We start from the raw sequence: 21021 nt of genomic DNA on the forward strand, positions 1-21021 counted from the left end.
GGGGGGCTGCAGGAGACTGGAAGTAGCACTTAGCAGTATTGTCACCACAAACTGTGAATTGATTCTCTCCTCTTCCACCTTGACTGTGGAAGAGGGAGGGTGGGCAGTTACTGCTTTTTTTAGAAGGGATGATTCATGTAGTTGATGGGAAAGAAAGGAAAGAAGCTAAACATGGTATACAGAACGCCAGGAGAGATGAGAGAGGAGTACCTGGGTGGGTTGGAGTTCGAGAAGGAAACAGGAGGTCTGTGCCTGTAGCAGAAAAGGAAGCTGAGAAATGACAACTGGAGGAGCTTGGGAGAAATTTGCCAATCCCCATGGACTGGTCTCAATGCAATTGACCTCAGGCCACATAAGTGTCCATAGTCCCACGGAGAAAGTCATGTGTGGACCTGGCCTATGTCATTCATGCTGTAGTCACCGCCAGGTTAGATCACTACACAATTGGAGGAACCGGTGGTCCTCCAGATGTTATTGGACTCTAATTACCATCAACCCCAGCCTAAGAAATCATGAGAGTTAATCATCAACACTTGGAGGGCCACAGGTTCCTGAGCCCTGGGTTATGGTGATCTGCTGTTTGTGGCACTGCCCTGGAAGATAGTTCAGAATAGGTTCTGAGGGGGGCTGGCTGATTGGATCATAGTAGACTGATTTTGTATCAGTTACATTAGTTGCCAGTCTACTTAGGATTTCAGTTCAAGGTGCTGGTCTTGACCTTTAAAGTCGTAAATGGTCTTGAACTAGAATATCTCAAGAATCACCTCCCCTCCCTCCCCAAATGAGCCTACCTGGAATCTTCTTTACATGTCTGAGGCCCTGCTCCAATCCCATTTCCTCATCCATATCCACCATAGAGATACATTGAGCAGATTCCTTTTCAATTGTAAAATAACCACGCAAGAGAGGTCCACATAGGCCTATCACAATGAAGACAATTTTTTAAAAAAAATAAATCAATGGTTGTTGTTTTTTTAGAGTATTGTACTTCTTAGTATGAAATGGTGCTGCCTCCTTTTTAAATCTTTTAAAAAATCTGTCCTAGCTTGTGCGAGTGTAATTATTCTTGTAATTTTTGCTTGATTATTGTGTATCATTTAATTTCTTACTGTGAGCCACATACTTCTTAGATAGTAAGTACACGGGCAACCTTTGGATTGATTTTTGAAATGAAATGTGGGCAGACCTTCTTGGTGCTACCTTGATGCAGAAATATACCTTATCTGCTTCTGGTTTACACTTTCTCCATGCAATCATGTGCCTGCAGATGGCTCACATGAGGGGAAAAAAAAGAGAGAGCTGAAAAGAATCTGTAGCAGCCTAAAGAAAGGGACAAAGACTGGCATGTTTAACAGAACTGGAAGGAAAAGATCAAGAATGAGTGGGGGCATAGAGGGGTGATCAACAGGGCTGGCCCAAGACATTTTGCTGGTTGAAAAAGAACAAGATGGCGCCTCCCTCCCATTCTTGCACAAAAGCCAAGTGGATTGGCAGTTAAATGCTTGTGAGACAGCATCCTCTACTACACTGAAGGCATCAGCCTGGCTTTCAGGTTGGAGATCAAACCATACAGAAGCTATCTCTCCCCTCCAATATTTTGCTGCCATCACTCAGCATCTACTGCCTGAGGCTACTGCCTCACTGTGCCTAACGGTAGGGCCAGCCCTGCTGAGCAATAACCTGCACAGCCACTCTCTGGACACACAACTACAACAGTCCAGGATTTGGGGGAGCAGAGAGACAAGTGAGAGCCAAAAGGGAGGGAGGGAGAGTTAAGGGGAAGAAAATAGGGCAAAGTCAGCTAGGAGGGGAGTATTGGTGCTGGTAGACACCCGATTATACAGCTGCAGCCCGTCTTTATAACTGCATTTCCATGTACATTGTTACAATTGGTAGGCATTTGGCAAGTGATGACAATAATGACTGTTCAGTATTGTTGTGGAGTTTATTATTTATTTATTTATTTAATTACATTTATATACCGCCCCACAGCCGAAGCTCTCTGGGCGGTTTACAACATTTAAAAATAGTAAACATTAAAAGTATACAATTTAAAAACACACACACACACACACATAAAAACAGTATAAAAACAACAGTATCCATTTAAAAACAACAATTGTGGGGTCCATTAAAAACAAACTTAACGTTGTTAAATGCTGTTAAAATGCTGTTAAAAATGCCTGGGAGAAGAGAAAAGTCTTGACCTGGCGCCGAAAAGATAACAATGTTGGCGCCAGGCGAGCCTCATCGGGGAGATCATTCCACAGTCGGGGGGCCACCACTGAAAAGGCCCTCTCCCTTGTTGCCATCCTCCGAGCTTCCCTTGGAGTAGGCACTCGGAGGAGGACCTTAGATGTTGAGCGCAGTGTACGGGTAGGTTCATGTCGGGAGAGGCGTTCCATCAGGTATTGTGGTCCCAAGCCATGTAGGGCTTTTTAGGTTAAGACCAGCACCTTGAATTGGGCTCGGAAGCATATAGGCAGCCAATGCAAGCGGGCCAGAATCGGTGTTACATGCTCAAACCTCCCTGTTCCAGCTATCAATCTGGCCGCCGCATTTTGCACAAGCTGCAGCTTCCGGACCGTCTTCAAAGGCAGCCCCATGTAGAGGGCATTGCAGTAATCTAATTTGGAAGTTACCAGAGTATGGACAACTGAAGCTAGGTTATCCCTGTCCAGATAGGGGCGTAGCTGGGCCACCAACCGAAGTTGGTAGAAAGCACTCCGTGCCACCGAGGCCACCTGAGCCACGTGTGTGACACGTGTGTGTGTGTGTGTGTGTGTATATATATACATACATACATGCCCCCATATATAAAAATAATTGTCCAGAGCCCTAATAGATAAGGCTGCAGACACATACGCTTGTGAGCTTGGTTTTGATCCCAGTAAACGTTCTCCCCAACCCAGTCTCGGCAGAGCTTTGACACTTTCTGGAGATGTAGCTGGGCTGACAAGCCTCAGATTAAATGACACCTGAACATGTTATTCCCCATCTCCCCCCAACCCTCAGCCGCCCGCCCATCACTTGAACGACTGTTAATAAGAAGTATCATTTCGATGAATTATGCATGAAATCTGTTTTATCACAGTGACAGCTGATGAACTCTGGAAAGGAGTTTTGGCAGAAACCGGTGCGGGTGGAAGGAAAGGAAGAGGAAAGAGGACCAAGAAAAAGCTCAAGAAGGATCTCAATAGGGGCCAGATCATTGGCGAAGGTAAATTCATAAAATGAGCAAGAGTCCAGAAATTCTTATCAGTCCCTCTAATAGGTGGTGAGTGCTGATAGAACTGGAGCCAACACAGGGCCACTGAGAAATTAGAGGGTGATGTTAACACACTGGGAGAGAACCCTGAGGCTTGCAGAAGTACCAAGAAAAAGAAGGACACTTTAAAAAGGAACAGTTGATGGGATTATAAAAAAAGCATTCCACAAAGCCGTAAAAGGACTAAGCCTGCAGAGTTTCGTGGAATGCTGAGTGTCAGTTGGCAAAGGAAAGAGAGACTATGGAATGCTTTGCTTAGAGGAAATGGCTGGCTGGAACCCTGAGCAGGAGGTGAGGATACATTGCAACATCTTTCAAGTTCCTCCACTGAGAGGAAGTAAAATGACTCTTCCCTGCAACCCCCCCATAGTGTTGGCTGTGTGAAGCTTCTGCCACAGAACAGGCTAGAGAAACAGGAAGAGCAGATGATGGGGATTTTACGGAGGATGAGAATAGCCTAATGGGATTTGGTAGCCAAAATTTACCTCAGGAAATTTGGTTCCTGATTGAATGGAGTTAACTCTGGGTGAAAACAGCCATTTCTAAAAATGTGATGGCACCATTTTCTTTTGTTACCCTTAAGAACTGAAAATTCTAGAAACTTGGGTTCCTGCCTCACTCACCTCAAATTCCCTAATGTAAATGAGCTCTTTTAACTCCTGAATGTTTTGGTCATCCAAAATTGCCTTGAGGTTTCTTATAAGTTTATCTGCCGCCTCTGCTGCTTTTCTTTTGTGATTTGCTGCTGTGTCATATTGTATTTTTATTGTTTTTGCTATTGCCGTAAGTTACACGGAAGCTGCTTGTGGCAAAAGGCAGGAGATACATTATATAAATGAGGGTTTTTGTAAAGATATTCCTGCTTCTCAATCCACAAATATGACCTTCAAGTCAGCTAAATCATTTTTATAACTAAACTTCATGCATGCTCTTTAGCTTAAGTGTAGTTTAGCGGTGAAAAGTGGGGGTGGTTCTTTCTGGAAAGCAGTTAGATTTGAACATCAGAATGTTTTGCTGTTAGAGCTGTGAACTGGAGGCATGCCAAGTGATTAGATATTCTTGTGTTCCGATACCCTTAGGACATTCTGGTTTCCTTTGGCCTGGCCTCAATGCTCCAGTGATGAAAATGGGAACTGTCCAGAAAATTGCTCAGCGAGACAAAGAAGAGCAAGAGACGCTGGTGGCCAAAAGAATCCAGCAGCGGGAAGAGTGGGACAAGAAAAGAAAAATGAGAACGAAGAGGGAGAGGGGATGGAGCGGAGCCTCCTGGGGTGGTGTCAGCCTAGGGCCCCCCGATCCAGGCCCCAATGGAGGTAAGATAATTAGGGAAGGGAGGGCTAGTTTAATAGAGAAAAGAAGTTTCATATGCTATATATATATTTATTTTTATTTAAAAAATAATAAATCAATATGTGAGGGCCTTCTCTGCAGTGGCCCCACACTTTTGGAACAAATTCCCATTGGAGATCCGCCATGCACCGTCCTTGTAGACTTTTAAGAAGGCTTTGAAAAACGTATTATTGAAAACATATTAGTTTACTGTGGCCTTCTTGTGATATGAGTATTGTTGCTGCTGCTCTTGCTATTATTGTTGCTGGTTTTATTGTTGGCTTTTATTGTTTTTAATTGGAAGTTTATTGTGTTTTATCATAGAATCATAGAATAGTAGAGTTGGAAGGGGCCTATAAGGCCATCGAGTCCAACCCCCTGCTCAATGCAGGAATCCACCTTAAAGCATACCTGACAGATGGTTGTCCTGATGCCTCTGTTTTATGTTTTCATTGCTTTTAGTATTTTCCCTGTTTTATGTATTTTATTGTGTAAGACGCGTTGCGAGGGCTTCTGCATTGGCCATCTTGGCTAGGTTGATGGGAATTGTAGTCCAAAACATCTGGAGGACACTAGGTTGGGGAAGGATGGAATACATGTTGCACTGTACACCAATGATAGTGTTTGGTTATCTAAAAACTTTTGATCAAGATCTAGAATTAATTAATTGTTTAATGATAGCTCCTATAATTTGCAAAACAGCTTTTTGAAAATCCATTCATTCTCCATCATTGCCTAAATTTGAGAGTATCAGTCAGCCAATCTAAGGTTACACATTACAGAAGATCAAAAGAAGGAACCTCCTCAAGCAATTTTATTAAATGAAGGACTTTATTAATGGCTGGAATATTGAATTTTAATTATTATCTTGTAAAAAATTCAATTAGATATATTGGGTATATTAATTTTTCACTTTTCCAGTTGCTCAAGCCAGTTTACAATGGACAATTTTAAAATGCAGATAAAACAAACAACATCAAGAAAATCTAATCATCAAATTAAACAGTCACAGAAGACTTTTCATTGGCTCAGCCCATTGATCTATTTAACCTCGTACTTCTGCTCTGGCTCGTAGTGACTCTCTGGGGCAGCCTTCCCCAGCCTGTCATCCAACTCCCAGCATGCCCCAGCCAGCAAGGTTAATGGTCAGGAATGATGGGAGATGTAGTCCAACACAAATGTGGGGACGCAAGAGAGGGCCTTCTTGGTAGCCACTCCCAGGCTGTGTTAGTCCCTTCCGAGGGAGGCTAGGTCTTCCCTCTTTGTTGACCCTCTGCCAGCAGGCAAGCATACTAAAAGCAATGAAAACATAAAACACAATAAAATTCCAATTAAAAACAATAAAAGCCAACAATAAAACCAGCAACAATAATAGCAATAGCAGCAACAACAATACTCATATCACGAGAAGGCCACGGTCAAATAATAGGTTTTCAATTATATGTTTTTCAAGGCCTTCTTAAAAGTCTGCAAGGTCGGTGCATGGTGGATCTCCAATGGGAATTTGCTCCAAAAGTGTGGGGCCACTGCAGAGAAGGCCCTCACATATTTATTTATCATGCATGCCTTTGTCATGTAAGATGGTCTCTTGCTGAAGAGACCATCTTACATTTTTAATCACTTGGGTGCTTAATTGTATTTTACTGGATCTGTTTTTATGTTATGTTTTAATTAAGATTTAGTTCTTAATCTGTATTTTATTATTATTAGCCACCTTGAGCGCCATTTTTGGTAGAAAGGTGGGATATTAATTAAATAAATGCATATATATTTTTATTATATTTTATTGTAATTGTATTAAGGCTGTTAGCTACCTTAAGTACCATGTGATGGAAAGGCAGGATAACAAATTTAAATAATAATAATAACAACAACAACAATAACTCCAGCCCAATTAACTGCAGTGCAGTGATGGTATGGCTAAATAATAAATGTTGTCTAAAGTATTTTAGTTCAGCGTTGTTTCCTTAACTCTTGAGAAATGCTGCAATGGTTGCAGTTGACTGATTACATAGATTTTTTTCCTGGCAGCCTTTTAAATTGAAATTCAACACAAGACAACTATTACACTGAGACATTATGACTGATTTGAAGCGGCTGGGGTGGGTGTTTCCCCCCGTTCCCCCTGTAATTGTAGAGGCACATGCACCAAATAAGTCTTCCTCTTGTTTGTTTGTTTATTTGTTTGCTTTGAATCATGGCAAACTGTTTGATAGTTTGTCGTCCAGGATATTCATTTCTACAATAATACCCTCTTGTGGTGTCAGCATGGTAGAAGTGAGCCATTTATACCCTGGCTGCTCTTGTTAACGTTAAAACACTCTTTGGTGTATGCATGAATGCTCAGCCAGCTTCCAATATTCCTTTGGCCAGCGGTGCGTGCAAGGAGGCAGCTGAAAATTCAGCCTGAAATGTCATCATCTGGGCATAATCTGTTTGTTTCGTAACATGGCATGCCCATTTAAATATATTTCAGACCTCCTAGAAATGAAAAGGGGCAAAAGAAGTAGTATTTCAACCTGGTCCTTCTCTCCACACTTCCATTTGAGTTTCAGTCTTTGTTACGCTTGCCTCTCCCATTCTTCCTTTCTTCCCGTTGCCTGCTCCTAACTCCACTGAAAGTCAAATTATAAACGTTGGGGGAAAAGACCTGCCTTTTTCATTGATATTTCTTTAGGGCTGGAAATAGAAAATTAGGAGAGGCCCTTAACTGTGTTAGTTAGGGGTGGAGGACCTCAGGCCCAGGGGCCAAATCTGACCATCCTGGAGTCCCAAACCAGCCCTCAGGGGTACCTCCAATGGCCACGCCCCTTCCCCCAATCACCAGTTGTTGGGTGATTTCCTACCTTTTGTGCAGTTTGTCTCCCATTTTAAAAAGTTGAAATGCTTCCTCTTAGAGCTTGAAGCTACAGTATTTTTTGCATATTTTTTTTGCCCGCCCCCTTTCCTTTGGCCCCATCCATTATTGGAATGTAGCCCCTAAGAGCTTCTCCAAAATTGAATTCCACCCCCCGGCTGAAACAGGCTTCCCAGCCCAGGTGTCGGTGTTTTCATATGACCGCTGTCTAATATTCTGCTGCTTGGGCTGACACTTACATGGGCCATGTTAGAACCCAGTAGCCTATTCACCTAGGACACAGATCAATAATAATAATAATAATAATAATAATAATAATAATAATAATAATAATAATTATTATTTCTTACCCTTTTCTCCCTCCCGAGGCGGGGAACAACATTGAATACAAATACTATAAAATACATAAAACTGATTAAAAACATATAAAACTAATACATTATTAAAATAACAACCAGACATCTTAAAATTCGACTGGGTAGGCCTGCCGGAAGAGATCAGTCTTTAAGGCTTTCTTAAATTCGGAAAGACTGTTGGCCAATCTCTCCCAGCAGGCCATTCCACAGTCTGGGAGCGGCAGAAGAGAAGGTCCTCTGGGTAACAGTTGCCAGCCTAGTTGTGGCTGACTAGAATAAACCCTTCCCAGAGGACCTGAGTGTGTGGGGTGGATTGTACAGGAGAAGGCGATCCCGCAGGTAACCTGGACCCAAACCATGTAGGGGTTTAAAGGTAATAACCAACACTTTATACTTTGCCTGGAAACTAATTGGCAGCCAGTGAAGTGATTTTAAAGTTGGTGTAATATGGTCACCCCTAGGTGTGCTGGTGCACATAAGTGACCTTTTGAACATCCACGTGGGTAAGTGCACTCCACGCAGCTTGATCACAGTTAAATCAGACCTCAGCAAGGTAATATTTGGTGCAGCGTTTGGAAGACAATGTACAAATGTACTTGTGTTGTACATCTCTGACACGCATTTCCTTAACCAACAGAAACATATGAGGATTTCGACTCCAGAGTGATTGAGGTAAGTGTTGTAAAGAAAAAGAAAAAAAATCTCCCAAGGATGTACGTTTTTAAACGTGAAAGGAAACACTCCACTTCTAGTCTTCTTATTTGCCCTTTGATAACAGCTCTATAGAAATGGGAACTAGGGAGGCCAAGGGGATTCTGAAACAGTGTTGTATTACAACTGCACAGTAAAAAAGCGCTCTTCTTTTCACTCCCCGCCCCCTACTGTGCCACGGCGTCAGACTCAAAAGACGACAGGGTTGATGTTGAAAAGCAACACTCTTAGTCATAATTTAAGGAGAGCATTTTTTATAGAGAGAGGGAGAGGAACACTTCTGTTCCATTATCAAGAGGCATGAAGTCGACGGTTAGGTTAACCACTTGAAACAGAGAGAGAGAGAGAGAGGCTCTTCTCCAGATGCTTTTTCATTTCTTCTACATTCTTCTTTCCCAGTCATGAAGCCATGCTTTAATAAAACAACTTTATCTCCCAGCTCTTGGACAAAACAATAAACACGTCAGGTTTTTTTTTCATCTTAATAATATCCTTCCGTTCCACCGTTCCTTTTGCCTTTTTCCTTGTGTATAGATATATTAGATAGGACACTTCTCTTCCAACGGATGCATTCCTGTGATCACTGGTTTAGGCTTGCCAAAGCACCTTCCTTACTAGCATTCCTGCTTTCTCCTTTTCCCTCTTGCTCTCTTTTTTTCTGACTTTGCGCCTGCATTTGTCGTCTTCCTACCTTTAACCCACATCCCCTTTGCATCTGTGATGTTTTACTGCATGTGGCTATGTGGTTAGGTGTAATATGAAAGTTTATTAAGGTTTGCAAAGTTTAAAGAAGGTACTCACTGTGTGTTTGTAGCAGAATGGTAAGTATGAAGCCATAGAGCAGCCTTCCTCAACCTGAGGCGCTCCAGATGTGTTGGACTACAACTCCCAGAATGCCCCAGCGGCTGGCTGGGGCATTCTAGGAGGTGCAGTCCAACACATCTGGAGCGCCCCAGGTTGAGGAAGGCTGCCATAGAGGGTGAGTGAGTGCTGGATGGAAGGAGAGTGCTGATTAGATGTTTGAGTGGAGTGTCTGGATTGGTGTGAGAGAAGGGGAGGAGTCAGAGGACTGTATGGTATATATGCTGCTGCTGACAGGAGAGAAGGTATGAGATGAAATTAGATGATATATGAGAGAGAGTTTTGGAATAGAGATAGGAAGGGTCTGCGTGGTTTGTTGTTTTGGTGGATTAGAGTGTGGGAGAGAGAATAGTGTGGTTTAGAAGGGGTAGAGTAGGTAGGAGTACTTATACGGTTATATTTGAAACACTGAAATGAAATTACCATCTGAAACCGTTATGCATTGTACCTTGAAACCATACGCTTGAGAACTGAGAGAAACCATTAAGCTTTTCAACCTGCATTAACGTCTTGTTATTAAATTACATTCATTTACACCTGGTGTGGTCATTAGAGTACAGGTCGATATATGGTGGCAGCGGAAGGGAGAAGTTTGTGGCGAGAGTGCAGATCTGTATAGCTGTGGGGCCTAAGCAGAAGTAGGTGCACCACAGGGATGGCTGTAGCATTCCAAACCCCTGACGAAGGCACCTGAGCTGGGTCCTTTGGGTTCCAGAAAGAATAAGAATGATCCAGAGTAAACCCAGTGCAGAGGTGGTCGTCACAGCATCATTCTGTTAGAATGCAAAATTGTGCTTGATAGGAGGCAGCTGCCCAGCAAATGTGTGAGGCTGAGCTCCCCTTCTAACCCTTCATGCATTGACCAGCTATTTGGAAGTGGTAACACTTTCCTTTGCAGAAGGCCCTGATCTTAGGAGATTCCAGAGCCTTGGTGATCTATAGCAGCCTTCCACAACGCCAGTGGCCTCCTGATGTGTGAGACTGCAACTCCCAGCATCTTCAGTCAGCATGCCAGTTGGCCTCCTGGCTGGGGATTATGGGAGTTGCAGTCCAATACATCTGGAGGGCACAAGTCTGGGGTTTATAGGCTTATTACAAATCACGCCAGCAGTATTGTTTGCATTCCCCTTGCTGATGCCTTACACGTCTTTACGGGACCCACCTTACACTTTCAGAAATGCTGGTCCAATACATTTTTAGAACTTTCAATAATTAAACATCTCACTGAGTGATTGCTTGCCCTGTTTGTCCCATTGTTTTGGATGACAAAATATAACAATGGGGCATTTCATATGTTTCCTCGGGGTGTATGAGGAAACATATGAAATGAATGTATAATTGGTAGGAAGCTGCAAAGTCAGTCACAGCTCCTTTATGATGTACATATTTGCAAACTTTGTAGGTGTGCACCTAAAAATATAAGACGTGAAGTGCTTCTGTTACCAGTAGCTCTTTGTTTAGTGTTAGGCAAGACAGTTCCAGACCATGTTTCAGTTTTCATAAAATATTTTTGCAGCCTTTCTGCATCTGCTTTCTTTTTAGTTGCTTCTTTGAAATGTACGTTAGGACTTTTTTTCTCCCCTCCGACAGGAGCAACCCGAAATGGCGCGCTGTACACAGTTAACTGTGCATTGAAGTCCGCAAATTGCTGCATCTGCAAATTGCAAATTGTTAGAACATTTCCACTTAAATGTCAGTTTTGGTTTATTGTGACTGGGAGAAGGTAGAGATACTCATTGAATGTGCTTAGCAGCAAACTGAATTACAATTCCATGTGGGCTAAAATTTGAATTTTAAAACAGCGTTGGTTGTTTTTCAATAGCGTTTTAACTGTTTCGGAGAAAGACAGATGCAGGAATTGTGATGAATGTCAGTGCTGCTTGCTAAAGGGGGCTTAACATCTTAATTGAGGTTTCTATTCCACAACTAAAGATGAATAGGTTAACATATGCTAGAGTTGGCAGCTGATCGACAGAATCCAACTGACCAGCACTTTGAAACCACCACCCCTCATCACCCTGACGATTTGTCTTGCGGTCAGGAGTGAAGCAGATAAGAGATGGAAGAGGTGGAATAGATGCCAAAAAAAAAGGGCAAACTGAAAGATAAAGGGGCTGGTGCAACTCTCCCATGAGTAAAAGTTACAAAATTGGGGGCTTTTTAGTTTTTTAAAAAAGAAGCAAGTCAGGGGGAACATGTTAGAGGTCTACAAAATAATACATGATGCATTCAAGAGGCAGCTGGACAACCATCTGTCAGGTATGCTTTAGGGTGGATTCCTGCATTGAGCAGGGGCTGGACTCGATGGCCTTAGAGGCTCCTTCCAACTCTACTATTCTATGATTCTATGAACAAAGTGGACAGGGAAAAATCTTCCTCTTTTAAAATACTAGCACCTGGAGTCATCCAATGAAGCTGAATGGTGGGAGGTTCAGGAAGATAAAAGGAGAGAGTTTAGTGTAGAGGATAAATTCCTGGAGGAGAAGGCTATCAATGGCTACCAGCTCTGATGGTTATGTGCCACTTCCAGTAGCAGAGGCAGTAAGCCTATGTACACCATTTGCTGCTGCACTGATATCCTGCTTGTGGGTTTTCCATGGGCAGCTAGTTGGGCAGCGTGTGAACAGAATGCTGGACTAGATGGTTTGATTCAACATGGCTCTTCTGATGTTTTTAAGGCGCTGTGTCCTGCTTGTGGACTTTTCATAGGCATCCGACTGGCCACTGTGCAGACAGAATGCTGGACCAGATAAGTCTCGTCTGACCCAGCTCAGGTCTCCTTATGTTCTTAAGAAGCGTGTGAACAAGAGGAGCAGAAATCACCTCCTTGCTCTTGCACAGCTTTTTCCCTTCTTTCTAAACTGTTGTCTTGGGTAATGAGAGAGAAAGAGCCTAGAGTGTATGGGTGAGATGGAGCACCCATACACAAGGGGAGGAGCAAATTGAGTGCAAATACCAGCATACTGTTCATTCTCAGTAATCCCAGGATAAGCCAGGAGTCCTGGCTGATTGTTATGTGCAAAGCCAAGCCTCAAACATGCTTTTGAAGCCCAGCTGAGTGCATATAACAGCTAATGGCTCAGTTCAGACAACACGTTTCTCAATGGTGGTTTTAGAACTCCACGATGGAGTTTTTACACCACCATTGAGAAATGTGTTGTCTGGTGGGAAAACTCCACCCCACAGTGGAGGTTTTTTTGAAAACACTCCATGCTGAATATCCACGCTGAGCAGAGGAGAGTTCCTGCACAACCATTGTGTTGTGTGTTGTGTGGCTTGCCCCGTGGAGTTTTCTGTTACCTTGAGTTGACTTTTCCCACTGGCTACAGAGTTCTCTGGCAAAAAGGAGTGAGTGCCGCTCTAGGAGAGATGCCAGGATGGTTGTTTTTTGAGCTGAGAGGGTGGAGGAATTGTCAGTCAAATGTCGCAATGGATTTTACTCAACTCCACGGTAGCCCACAGTCACACAATGGTGGAGTTAGAACATGTGTTGTGGGGAGTATCTCCTAAAAACTCAACCGTTGAGTTTTCACACTGCGTTGAGATTAACTTGTTGTCTGAACTGAGCCAATACCTTGTCCATCTAGCACCTCAAACCAGTAAGAAGGTGAGAGGCAAGGAACAAACTAGATAATAGGTTTTGTCTTGTGACTACTGGGAGGCCAGAGAGAAAATATTGTTGTAAACCGCCCAGAGAGCTTCGGCTGTGGGGCGAACATTATTATAAATGTAATTAAATAAATAAATAAATAAATAATAAAATACTCTTAAGGCTTGCTGGGATTTGTAGGCCTTTTTGCTGTCATACTATGCATAGGTTTGTTAAATTGCTTTCTACCTGTGGTATGAATTTAACACATTCTCAGCCTTCTCTCATACAACACATGGCCTTGAACGCCATGTAGTGTTGGCCTTATCAAGCCCCACAGTTGCTTGCCAGCACATTTATCTGGAAATCTTTACATGCTGCAAGGCTAAATCAAATGCTCATGTGTGCCCTTGAATTGAACATATGTAAGCAAAGGTAGCTGTCTTCTGCTGAGTTAGACCACTCTATATGAAGATTGCTGGGAGAGGGAGTAGAGAGCTTTCTCTCGCCGTCCCACGCCCAACAATCCTGATACCGCTATCTTGCTCCCCTAGAGATCCTCATGCAGATTGCTCTTTATTTGCTGGAAAGAGGGATCTCTATCACAGGTAGCAATAATTTCATTAACAGGAAGGGGGCGGGAATTGAGCAGTGGTAGGCGGGTCAGGGCACCTGGGAGCCATATTTAAGGTCTTGGGGGACCATATGGGGCACCTGGGCCGCGGTTTGTGCACCCTTGTTATAAGGCCTAGAAGATGTTAAGAGATGAAAACTGGGATCCTTGGGAGAGTGACAGATTTGGAAACCAGTGGGTGCACATGCCCCCTCCAGCCAAAGGGTGGGAACAGAGCTTAAAAAAAGCTGCTGTTGAGCTGCTGAAGGAAACCACAGCTGAGAACTTCATGTTTAGTCCTTAATGCCACAGACCACTAAGCAAGCTGTTATATTTCCTCCCAGCCCCCCACCCCAATCTTCCCAGAGGTTTTAGAATACCAAGAAGCTCGCAGCAGGCGACTCCAGGCAAACGCCCGAGCGTGTTTTTATTGCAGATCTGCTTTAACAAAGTCACTTTGAATTTTACTCTGAGACCTAATTAGCAGTGATGGACAGCGAAACCTTGTTTTTGTTTTAAAGTGCGCAAGTGCAGGGAACCACACTTTTTATTGCAACTTGGATTTTATTTTCCATCGTAAGAAATTAAATATAAGTGACGTTCCAGGCGGTGTCGGTTTAGTTTTAAGATGACTGCATGTTTCACTTCAAGTAATAAAGAGCAGTTAATAATGGAAAGCAACAGATTCTCGAATACAATGGGAGTGAACAGCTGCTTGCAACAATGCATAGATCTAGACAAATGTATTCACATTGCTTTTATGTTATTTGGGGGGGGGGGGGTTTGCTTCTTTCCAAGATTTCTGCCAAGCTGAGTAGTACAGTGCCTGTTTTGCATGCAGAATGTTCAATTCCCGGCATCCCCAGGTAGAGCTGGAAAAATTCTTTCCTGAAACCCTGGAGAGCTTCTGCCCGTCAGGGTCATCAATAGTAGGCTAGATGAACCCATGGTCTGATTCCGGGCTTTGGCCTGCAGCGAGATGGGTGAATACTCACAGTACAAAACTGCTTCCTATGGTGATTTTAATTATCCGGAACCAGTTTTAATACCTGTGAGTTGTTTTCATCAAGGGAAGCATTCCAAGGCTTTACTTAGAGAGGCACTGAATATTTTCCAATTCTGGTTTTTGGAGCAGAAACTAGCAATTTGGGTAAAGTAGAAATGTTCTCCACCGAAACACTGAGATTGTGTGAACGTTTAGCCCTTTCAATTCTGTTCAGTGCCAGTTGTTCCCCATTTTGCTTCTTCTCAGCAAGGAGCCATTCTCATTTTGGCTGAGTGACCATTCTTAAGAACATCAGAAGAGCCCTGCTGGATGAGGCCAAAGACTGGCCTCATCCAGCATTCTGCTCACATAGTAGCCAACCAGATGCCTGTAGGAAGCCGACAAGCAGGACATCGGTAAAGTAGCACTCACCCGCTCGTATTCCCCCACCGCAACTGGTATTCAGAAGCATAATGCCTCTGGAGCTAATAGATAGCCAGCATGAGTAGTAGCCACCGATTGCCTTATCCTCCATAGTTCCAGAAGTGTGGCTTGGATAAATCCATTTTAAAAAAGGAAGAAAAAGAAATCCTAAACAGAGGCAACTTCTCACGGATCCCTAGTTGGAGTTCTAGCAGAGATTCTTGTTCCCCAGCAAGCAGCAGTTTGCTTGAGTAGCAGTTCTAGGAAGTCAGATAAGCAGAAGTTGAAAGGCAATGAATGGTTGCGACAATAGGGCTCCATTCAGACTTAAGCCATGCTTAGAGGAGATGTCAATAAGTAAGCTAATTAGGGAAACTACCCTTCCTGTGCTCACCCAGCCCCGGCTTTGGCTAAAGGGGCTGCAAGTAGTCCGCCACACTCGTGCCTGCTGGGTAATTCTGTGCTCTTCCGAAATGGTCCTGATGGGAAATAGGCTCCATTCTCCGTTTTCTTTGGAAATGAAGTGTTTATGCCACTGCCATTCTTGGTGAGTCCAGCGCAGAGCCTCCATGGGAGAAAATGGGGACAATATTAGGGCCATTTGCTTTCTCCTCGTTGTCTCTACTGCTCATACCCTCCCAGCAGTCTACCATTCTTTGGTGATTGTGATGATGATTTACTGTATTTTTATCTAGATTTTCAGAGAGTTATTGATCCTATTCAGATGACAGGTTAACCCACGGTGGTTCAGCATTTTGAACTAAACATTGTGGCTTAGCACGTCGTGTGAACCATTCCTAACCATGGTGGCTACATAACCATGGTTGAAACATGCTCACTAACCATTATTATCCAGAGGACCTTCTCTTCTGCTGCTCCCAGACTGTGGAATGGCCCGCCGGAGGAGACTCGTCAACTTAAAAGTCTTTTAGCATATTTAAGAAAGCTATTAAGACCAATCTCTTCCGGCAGGCCTACCCAGTGGAATTTTAGGATGTTTTAATAATGTGTACTATGTTTTTAATCAATTTTATGTATTTATACTTATTGTTCTTCCCCGCCTCGATCCAAACGGAGAGGCGGGTAAGAATTATTATTATTATTATTATTATTATTATTATTATTATTATTATTATTGGGTTAGCGGCCTAACCATGGCTTAGCGTTTTGTCTGAACAGGCCCACTGTCTCCCAAAGTGGCTCACAGCAATCAAAGAGAGAGCAAAAGAGGTGCAGCCATCTAAAAAGTCAAGGCACACAAGGGGAAGGGAATGGAGGGGAAAGGAAGAGGAGGGAGATCAGTTTTTCAAGTCCAGAACAAGGTGATGAGCTGCAAGCCGGCATTTAAATGCACTTCAGGCCAAGCTGATCTTCCCTTTCTGGTGTTCTTGCCTCGATAGCAACTTGTAGCTCTTGTTTCTTTGCCCCATGGATGGGGACAAAGTGTTCTCTCCTCTTTCTTCTGCAGTCCCAGTTGCAGCAGAGTCTTCTTTCTGTCAGGAAGGGGGAAGCAAGTTCCCTGCAACTGCTCCTGCGTTGGCCAATAGACAGGCCTGGTTGGCCTCACCCGTGGCTTGGTGTTCTTCCTTGGAACAGAGTGTGTAGCCTCCCAGTGGCCCTATGTCCCTTGGCTGAAGCCAGTGTGCTTCTCTTCTACTCTCCAGTATCAGGACAACCGCTGGGAAATACTGTGCTCCTCCAAAATGCTCCCAAAGTAATCTATGCTCTCAGTGTTTCTAGGAAGCGAAGCATCTGTTCAGCTACTGGTCCAGGGCTGAGAAAATAGTGAAGTCTTCACAGGGGTAGGGAGATAATGTTAAGGTCCTTTCCCGCTGCCCATTGTCTCCTCTTCCCACCAGTCTTAGGTGTATGATGTCTTCATTGTGTTGGTAAATTTGGATTGCACAGCCACTTGCATGCATTTTCTAAGGGAAAGGGAAACGTGTTTTAAATACATAAGCTACTGGGGAAGAGTCCACCCAAACACATCTTGAGAGGATATCCTTCAGTTCAGATCAAGTGGACACATCTACATTACACATTTCAAGCAGTTTGATACTGCTTCAACCATCATTGCATCCTCCAAAGAATCAAGCAAATTGTAGCATGAGGAGGATAGTGAGAATTTGTGTTAAGAAATGCTCAGACAATCCTTCATAGAACCACTGTCCCCAGGTTACCTTGATTGGGACCATGGCAGTTAAACCAGTTTGAAACTAGATCAAGCTTTTAGTCCAGGCATGCCCTAAGCAGTAGCTTGAAGAATAACATGGAGCAAAATACACACATTTCTTTCTGCTGAGCTTTCATCAATAGGGAATGACTACGGTTTTTATAGGACAATCTTGTGACAAATTATGCAGGTAACTCTTATTTTTCAGCTCTTAAGTGTACCTGTGAGAGTGCTTGCTTCATCTTCACGCATAGCTCAGAATTGAGCTTTTAAGTTTACTTTTTCCCAATGAAGAAGAAACTATCAGATGATATTAAGCAATAAAGATGGCTGTATTGTATTGCACTGTGCCCCCTGCATGTGGTGCTTTATGGTAATTTCATTAGATTGAAATAAGTGCAGAGTGCTTAAGAACAGCAGGAGGCATGTGATTTTCCTTGGGTTTCTACAGTATCGAAGAGCAAAAAATATTTTTCAAATGCCTCATCACTAACAAGAAACCAGCTACAAGCTGTAGCAAGTAATTAGGAATCCTTGCAATTTATGTAATAGGCTTCTGAAATAACTACTATTCAAGTCTAGTTCAGTCTTCCCAACCTGGTGCCTCCCAGATGTGTTGGACTGCAACTCCCATCATTGGCCTTGCTGGCAGGGGTTGATGGGAATTGTAGTCTAACACATCTGGAGTACACCAGGTAGAAGAAGTTGGGTTTAGTTAATATGGGGGGGGGGGTTTGCTGGCGTTCCTGACTACCAGTGAGAATCCCTCTTCAGTAAGGCCTTTTCCACAGCAGGTAACACCTTCCGTCACACATAGTAATGCTGCTACCAGACCTTTAAGCTGAGGTCCAACCTGAGGACACACTGGCTTTATTATAACCTGTATGATTCTGTAGCCAAGAACAGATGGCATAGGATTTTATAAAACAAAGAAATCTTTATTACTTACAGCGTTAAGATGGTAAAGATTAAATAAATAACCTTTAAAGCTTCTATGTATATCCTCTCATACACATAAACCTTAGTTACCCTCTCTTTCTCTCTCTCTCTCTCTCTTACTCTTCACATTTTCTACAATTTATCTGTTCACAATAAATCTCTTCACAGACCCTATCCTGGTCTCCATCCCGATCTAAACTTCTCCCTATCTGACCTGCTTATATATCACATACACTTCCCCGCTCATTCAGCCAATCCACTCATTCAGCCAATCATCTCACATATGCAAATGCACCATGCCTCATGTCACTCATCTCACTCTCACCCTAGTACACTCACCATAGAACTCAAGAGTCATAACAGGAATACACACCTGTAGCTACAAATTCATAATATTCACCATATGTAACATCAAAGGGGGTTGGCTGCATGTGATTATTTCTCTGTGTGTGTGCAGCTCTTTTCCTAGTTTTCATTCCTGTGAGCAAGGAAAAGGGTCGTGTAAGAGTGCTTGAATTTTGGCCTACACTAATAAGCATTTCCCTGAAAATTAATTATACTGTAGAAGAAAAGACCCTTTGCGAGCATAGATGCCAAAGCAGCAGCACTAGTGTTTTATGAACAATGAATCCTAATGCTATCCTTCTGTAAACACTGATTAACATGTCTTGCTGATGCAACAAGGTATTAATAACTGTGGGTAGGGCTGTTGTATTTTTTTAATAGCTGTACTAATTCTTCTCTAATTTGTGCCATCAGACTTTTCTTTATGTACAGGTAGTGTGTGGCAAAGAGTACATGGCCTGCCCTTGAGTCCCTAAAAGATGTCTTTCCTAGAAATGTTATTCTGATCCCCATGCGCATGCCATAAAAGCAGTGCTTGATGGCAGTGTACAATAATTGCAAAGCTAGCTATTTAAACACCAGCTGAATGAGAGAACCGGACTTAATGAATAGTAAGTAAACCAATGTGGTATGAAAGCTCATAACAAGTCCCTCTGGATTTTGTTCAAAGGCAAATGAAGGGTGTTTCCTAAAGATGTGTGCTTGGCTACTAAATGACTCTTCCTTTACCAATGGCAAATGTGAGGTTGACATTCCTTAGGATTCATGATTCCTCCGCTGTTCCATAAAAACATGGAGTGCTTTATGGTACTTCCACTCTTATAGCCTTGTTTTGAGATTGCAGGTCTTCTCTGTAATGAAAGTCCACTTATATTGAGTGTCTTGTATGTTTCTGCATATATTTCCTTTGATTCCACTGCATTCTGAAGGGTCATGGTTCGTGGCAACATTTCAAGGGATCCTAGTGATATAGGGAGGGATGTTGTATCACTTTATCATCTTGCCTTCAGCCACATTCCCATGTAATGCTAAGCTCAGGTCAGAATGTGGCCCCAGCTAAAAAATGAGTTGGCTTTGGGAGATCTTTGGGGGGGATCGGAGCCAAACAAAGGTATAATGCAGGCAGGATCTTCCTGATTTACAGCTTGCCCTGTCAACCTAAGAATGAAATAATTTCTGCCTCTTTCCTTTTTTGGTTGACAGGTTAGCAGGTGCAGGGTGATTAAGTGTCAGTATTAATATGCTTTGTATCTGTTTTTTGTTAGTGTTGCTCTTGCCAAAGGAAAGTCATCCAGAAATAGTTTGTTTTTCCTTTTATTGACAGACTGTAGGGCATTTCTGATGTAACTAGTGGACATATTAACACACACACACATAAACACACAATTTTTTATCATTATTTATTTATTTATTTACAATATTTATATACTGCTCCCCATTGAAAATTTCAGAGCGGTGTACAAGATAAAATAAAATAAAAACAGAATAAAACACTTTATAATAGATTTTAAAAGAAGCAAAATGTACAATAAACTGGTCATTAAGGAACGGCTTCCTGGAATAATGTCATTTTCAGGAGGTGCTGAAAGGAATATAAAGTTGGCGCCTGCCTGACCTCCAGAGTCAGGGAATTCCATAAGAGGGGGGACACCACGCTGAAGGCTATCATAATTTATACATCTACAGCAGTCATGATGTACAAAATCCCAACTGCTTTGTGAGACACGTACATTTGGGTGACCGTATGAAAAGAAGGACAGGGCTCATGTATCTTTAACAGTTGTATAGGAAAGGAATTCCCTCTTTTGTAGCCCTGCCTTCTTTTGCATCTGGTCACTCTAGTATGGCTCCTGTAGCTTTAACTGTTGTGATGAACCTGCTGAAATTCCCTTTTCTATACAACTGTTAAAGATACAGGAGCCCTGTCCTCCTTTCCATATGGTCACCCTAATGTACATCCCTATCAGATTGATTTGTGGTAGTGTGTGTACACATACTCCTCTGAGCATGTGCATGTACACACAGTGCACAAAATCTGCTGCAAGGGTGCCCGTCATGACTGAGTTCCATGAAACAAGTTGCAACTAAGTTTAAGTCCCATTGCTTTCAAAGGGACTGGATTGAAGCCAAGGGGTCATATCCAAAGGTTGTATTCCTCCAGAGGAAGCTCCTTCCTTCAGAGGAAGAGATCCCTAGTGGGCAACCTGTGGAGATTATCTGGTAGCCAAGGAGAACATTTGTATTGGCCCATGTTTCTGTAGGTATTCATAAGGGTTTAGTTATATGAACACAGTTACTTGAACAGGGATTTCAAGTATACCTCTGCATGCAGAGCTATGGGGAAAGGGATTCACAATGTGCAGGGACAAAACATATGGCTCTGAATTCAGTATTTGAGTTATACAATTAAGGGCCAAACCAGATATGATCTCAGGAGATCTGTGACTGGATCTCCAGTGTTTGTTCATTTTTATTGATGATGATAATGATGATGATGATGATGATGATGTAGTAAAAACAGCCCAAACTGGACTGAGACCATTCCACTAGAGTTGGTGGGAGAGATTTTAAT

The 21021-nt window shown here is 42.8% G+C and overlaps 1 protein-coding gene across 2 annotated transcripts in view; it reads left to right on the forward strand.

The window, feature by feature from the left end:
• The window catches only part of MRPS5 (mitochondrial ribosomal protein S5), a 65924-nt gene that overhangs the window by 14037 nt on the left and 30866 nt on the right, over positions 1 to 21021 (forward strand). For both annotated transcript variants that reach the window (XM_063123915.1, XM_063123913.1), the window contains exons 3-5: positions 3095 to 3220; positions 4348 to 4581; positions 8448 to 8482. In XM_063123915.1, the coding sequence (XP_062979985.1) occupies positions 3095 to 3220; positions 4348 to 4581; positions 8448 to 8482 (395 nt within the window). The remainder of the gene's footprint in view (positions 1 to 3094; positions 3221 to 4347; positions 4582 to 8447; positions 8483 to 21021) is intronic.

The sequence above is a fragment of the Elgaria multicarinata genome, chromosome 4, assembly GCF_023053635.1.
Source record: "Elgaria multicarinata webbii isolate HBS135686 ecotype San Diego chromosome 4, rElgMul1.1.pri, whole genome shotgun sequence".
Taxonomy (NCBI): domain Eukaryota; kingdom Metazoa; phylum Chordata; class Lepidosauria; order Squamata; family Anguidae; genus Elgaria; species Elgaria multicarinata.